The 6,011-nt window shown below is 46.0% G+C and overlaps 1 gene segment (V, D, J or C); it reads left to right on the top strand.

Moving 5' to 3' along the window:
- The first annotated feature begins 3,547 nt into the window (after positions 1-3,547).
- Positions 3,548-5,758, top strand: LOC141569164 (immunoglobulin lambda variable 1-40-like). The segment is given in 3 exon segments: positions 3,548-3,593; positions 3,705-3,822; positions 5,542-5,758. Coding segments are annotated over 3 exon segments (366 nt in total).
- Positions 5,759-6,011: the final 253 nt, after the last annotated feature.

The following is a 6,011-nucleotide window of genomic DNA, read 5'->3' as shown; positions in this document are numbered from 1 at the left end:
ACACACACACACGCACACACACACACACACACACACACACCTCCTCTCTGTATGTATATTGTTTTTGAATCTGCAGGTTACAGCCTTCTCTGTCCCTCCAAAAGTCAGGGATTATCCTCTGCTGACCCAGCCATCCTCAGGTTCAAAGTCTCCCTCAGCAAATGTGGGTTTGTGGGATCTTGGACCAGCTGAGCTTTTACATAGAGAGGAGACGCATCTCTTGTTGTTGGGGACAGTTTGTGTGGTTGCAATCATCACTAGACCTTGTGATGATATTAGGTTGACTATCACAGGATTTTGCTCACTTAGACATGCTGGGGGACATTGGTTAAACAGCAGCTGTGATCTCTCGGACGTTCCTAATAATTGTGAATATCTTTGGGGATCTACGAAGGAAGTGACAATTTGCCCTCTGTTGGCCACGCTCCTCATGGCTGGAGGCTCCTGTCATCGTGCAGCACACTGCCCAGGGGACCACTGGGAAGTGGGGCTCATGTACCATCACAGAAGGGTTTATGCATTTGGTACAAACACCCCCAATGGGACTGTCACCATGGTGAAACACTATCCTGTGTAGCCTGGGGTGTTAGTCTCCCCATCAGGAAGGGAACTCCCCCCCACCACACTCATTTGTCCTGGACTGAGGGACACAGGCGAAGTGAACACCAGGGTGACTTCTAATGGAAGATGGCTCTGACCTTATTCCTCAGCCAAAGACATCGGTAGGAATGGGATGGAACTTTGGGGTCTCTATGTCCCTGGCTCCGAAGACAAGAGACCAGCAAAGGGGCCAAGTATTCACCCAGGGCTGTGATAAGTCTTCAAAATGATTCCCAGGTATTTAATTCTCGATGGTAAGATGATTTCTCTGCTGAGAATTATAACAGGTGAAATATTACAAATTACAATGAATAAAGTATAATTACAAATTACATGATCACCTTTTATTAAGCTCAGAAAGTCATTAATAAAACAAGAACTGGATTGGTCTAGAAGTCAGGAGAAGGGAGAGATTTGGGTTATTGTGCTATTCTCTGCAGGTACTTACAGCCTGTGGGAATTCCCTGAATAAAAGTTTGCAGTATCACAAAGCCACTGTCCAGTCTGAGAAAATAAAGAGGTCTGTGGATTAGATTGATTAAGAACTGCAAGTAAGAAACTAAATTTGACCTTAAGAATTTTATGACAGATTTATAGGATGTTTGAGTTATAACCTGCCTTAGAGGAGTGACCCACTTAAACACTCAAACTAAACTAGTAATAAAGCTAAACTATCCACATAGTGACCGTCATTCATTGTTAGTGGGGATGCAAAATGGTGCCGGCCACTTGGTAGACGGCCTGGCACATTATGACAAAGCGATGCACACTCTCACCATACGATGCAGCAATCACATTACGTGTTCCTCCAAATGAGTTGAAACGATGTGTTCACCCAAGAACCTACACATACTTGTTTGAAGCAGCTTTATTTATAACTGGTAAAATCTGGACGGAAAGAAAACACCCTTCAACTTCTGAATGGATAAACAAACTATGGTAAATCCTGCAATGGGATATGATTCAGTGACTAAACATAAATGAGCTATCAGGTCACAAACAGACATGGAGTGATCATAAAGGCATGTGGCCAAGTGACAGAAGCCAATCTTTAAGAAGTAAGTTAAAAATTACTGTATAACTCAGAACAACAACCTGGCGTTCTGGAAAAGGCCAATCTTCAGAGGAAATTTAAAAAAAAATCAATGGTTGTCAGGAGTTCCTAAATAGGGAAATAGATGTGAATAGGTTGAAAAAATGGATTTCTACAGTAGTGAAACCATTCTGTATGTTACTGGGATGGTGGATACATACATATGCATTTGGCAAACCCATAGAATTGTGGAACACAAGGAGAAAACTCTAACATCAACTGGGAACTACAGTTAATAATACTGTACCCATATTGGCTTATGTAATTTATCAAATGTCCACCACCAATGCAAGATGTTAACACAGGGAAACTCTAGGCAGCAGGGGGAGGGAGGGAATATATGGGAACCCTGTGAAATTTCTGCTTACTTTTTACAAAAACCTAAGAGAGCTCTAAAAATAAAGTCTATTGATTTAAAAAAGTAATTAAAGACAAAATTCATCGTTAGGTCCTAACACAAGATGAAGACACTTTCATTACCCATGGCGCCAATTGTGTCTTAAACAAACTGTGAAAGTCATACGCACAGAAAATGTCAGATTAATAAACATTCAAGGAGGAACAGAAGGGAACATTGACAAGTAGGTAGCAGACTAGAAACTGATAATTTTCTTGAAAAAGTTAAATACTTGTAAGACACCCAGGACTTGTCAAAGAAGCAGCATTGGCCCTGCTGTTGGGAAGTCTCAGTGGACAGCATCAAGCTGTCAGCTGCAGAGAGCGGCTGCAAACCAGGCATGTGTGTCCCAGAACAGCCATATCTACTGTGAGCCATGAGGGTATAAAGATCCGGTCGGTACAAAGGGCAGCAAAAATGCCAACACAGAGCGATACCTTGTAGGAAGGGAAAGCCATTTTTAAGACTGTGGTATGTGCCCTAAATCATAACTAGTAGGTAGGGATATGACCAGAATTGTACAGTTACAAGGGCATTGATATAATGGGGTGCAAGTGGGAGCAATCTCTATCCCCATCCCACCCAGTGAACAATATGGAGGATTTATGATTTTATTCCCACTAATTTTAGACCTTGTGTGTCTGGGTGTCATGATGGCTACACAGGCAACACTTATACCAAAGACACAAGTGACACCCAAATAAACCCAAGTCCAGCTTCACTGTCTTACTAGACAATCCTCATGACAGTAGAACAGCAGGAAGAACGTCACAAGATACCAGGAAAATGATCCCTAATAAAGGAGGAATCCCATACAAGGAAAGAGCCTGTGTTTGCACAGAAGCAGAAATATCTCCACGGGGACTGTCACTGCTCTGGATTCATGCTGATCAGAGAGTTTATATAAGAGACACCAACTCGGTCCTGACCACTGAAGAGCCAAGGGAGCCGTGGACAGACTCACCCTGAGGAGTCTGAGCATAAAGACGCCCTGAGGTGATGGGGAGGACACACATGGGATCACATGTCTTGGCCCTAAGGTAGGAGGACAGGGGACAGGGGAGTGGGAGGCAGGAGTTGTCTCTGATGGGGCTGTAGTCACCATGTCACACAATGGTGAGTCTGTGTGTGGGCACCAGAGGGCGTTGAGGGCCTGTTCTTGAAGTTCTCTTGTGATCAGAGCTGGGACCAGCCACCTACCGTTCCCTGATGCCCTCTGTTCAGGCCTCGCAGCTGGGGCCTCTCCACCTCATGGGCCTCACACAGACCCACTCCTGACAATCTCAGGCAGAGGGCCCTGACCCGGGGCCCAGTGAGGGATCAGAAAGCTGGGGGTCTCATCTGCATGAGTGGACCCTCCCTCTCTCAGAGTATGAAGAAGGGAAGGGAGACATTTGGGGGAAGCTGTGCTTCAGCTGTGGGGCCACAGAAGGCAGGACTCGGTGATCTTCTCCACCATGGCCTGGTCCCCTCTCCTCCTTACCCTCATCGTTCACTGCACAGGTGACTGGATATGGGGACAGGGGAAGGGACCCTGGGAAGACACATGGGGCCCTGCCTCCTCCTCTTGTTCTAGACCCAGAATCAGCATCTCTGTGTCTCTCCCTCTTGCAGGATCCTGGGCCCAGTCAGTGCTGACTCAGCCGCCCTCCATGTCTGGGGCCCCGGGACAGAGTGTCACCATCTCCAGCACTGGAAGCAGCTCCAACATTGGTAGTAATAGTGTGAGCTTGTTGGCTCAGGACTCCTTTCAGAGGTGAGGAATACTGGCTGATTACTATGATTTCTTATTTATTCATGATAAAATACATAACAAATGCATTAGCTTTTAAACTGTCGTAATTTTAGTTGTTATTTCTAAACAGTGTCTTACTGGTAATTTATTTCTGTATTTATAGTGACTTGTGGAAGCTGATATCATGTGTCTTTTCAGTTATTTCAACTATTTTTTCTAATCCATTATGTTTCTCTTATGATATAGATCTCCCTGATCTTCTAACGTGATGCACATAAAATTACATATGGTCCTCCAATGCATCAAAGAATCCTTTGATTGATAAGCACAACATAATTTGGCCTGAATCTTTGTTATGACCTTGAGCTCTCAAACACAGTGAATGAGAAAGAAGAACAATAAATATGCACATTTCATGAAACAGACAAGGTATCAGTAATTCCGAAATGAATATAAAATCCTATTTTATTTCACTGTGAGAACGCAATTATGTGAGTAACCTTCGAAAATGAATGAAGGACTTTTCTCTTCTCACTATCCCACTATAATCACGTCTTCTGCTTTTCCCTTTCCTTCTGCCCCGTACAGGACTATTTGGGGAAAAGGGAGTTTTAAATTCTCCATGACATTTGCACCAACTTGTTCAGACACAGTAGAATTTTTTCTTTCTGATTATGAGTTACACGTTTCCTTATTTTTTAAAAATGATATTGCGAAGAATCTCACAATTTAACAGTGACATCATGACATTTGTTATTAAACACTGTGGGTGAATTGAAGCTACTCCAGATGGTAGATGGTTTCATAAAAAGCAAAAAGGACCAATGCCACCCCAAGGCTGGCAGTGCAGCTCCATCTGAGGGCACCCCCAGCCTTGGTCACCTGACTGCTGCCACTGGAGACAGTTTCCAGCACTGAGTCCGTGGGAGACCCTTGTCCCTTCAAACACCCATATATGACTGTGACTTCCCACTGGGTTTACTGTTGGAGAGAGGAGGGCCCACTACCTTTCCACAAAGGAGACAGGAAGGGATTCCACTGGGGTGGAAGAAACAGTTCATGGGCTTGGGGTAAGTTTTGGGATAAACTAGATTGTGGGGGCCCGGATGTGGAGAAAACATTCATCTCATCATTACACTCAGCCATTCCCGAGAAGAAACTTAGAACTGAGGTCAGCAGAGACAAGGGGGTACTGACTTGGTGACAGGCATCAACCTCCCTCCCTCAGTGATTCAGTCACCTTTCAGTTATTGGTGTGTGAGGTCTCAGCATCTGCCTCTTTCAAGACCTCCCACAGGGGATATCAGAGTGACATGGGGTCAGGAAGAGAGAGGAAGCTGATTTGCATGAAGCACTTTCACCTCTTCATGGGTCTGGGAGGCATGAAAAGGCCCAAGGACACCACACTCTAGCCAGGAGGTTGAGGAGGCCACGTCCTGTGAGTGTCCCCACCATGGCCTGGACGGTGCTTCTGCTTGGGCTCCTCGCTTATGGCTCAGGTGAGAAGAGGGGACTCTGCATCCTTGGGGGGCACATAAATTCCTCAGGGAGACACTTCACTCCCATGATAATACATGTGTCTTTTCTGTCTGTTCTAGGTGTGGATTCTCAGACTGTGGTGACCCAGGAGCCATCACTGTCAGTGTCTCCAGGAGGGACAGTCACACTCACCTGTGGCCTTAGCTCTGGGTCAGTCTCTACTGGTTACTACCCCAGTTGGTACCAGCAGACCCCAGGCCGGGCTCCCCGCATGCTTATATACAACACAAACAGCCGCCCCTCTGGGGTCCCTGACCGCTTCGCTGGATCCATCTCTGGGAACAAAGCCGCCCTCACCATCACGGGGGCCCAGCCTGAGGACGAGGCCGACTATTACTGTGCTCTGTATATGGGTAGTGGCACTTCCACAGTGATGTAAACTCATGGGGAAGTGCAACCAAAACCTCCACATATGCACAGAATGACTCAGCCTCAGAGGCAAAGGAAACAGTGAGTGTGGAAATGGTCAACACACCATGGGGTGGGGGCTCCATGGCCCCGTTCTGTCCAGTGGTTCATCACCATGACCCTCCTCCAGTCTCTCCCACCGTGTGTCCATCTCTCCAGATCGACTCCTGAGAGACAGGGCTTCCTCTCTCCCTCTCCACCTGTAATAGGGGAGGGGGCTCAGCTCCAAAATATATCAA

Source organism: Rhinolophus sinicus, linkage group LG16 (genome assembly GCF_036562045.2).
Source record: "Rhinolophus sinicus isolate RSC01 linkage group LG16, ASM3656204v1, whole genome shotgun sequence".
NCBI classification, from domain to species: domain Eukaryota; kingdom Metazoa; phylum Chordata; class Mammalia; order Chiroptera; family Rhinolophidae; genus Rhinolophus; species Rhinolophus sinicus.
The sequence above is the reverse complement of the archived record's forward strand: the minus strand, read 5'-3'. Positions and strand labels throughout refer to the sequence as shown.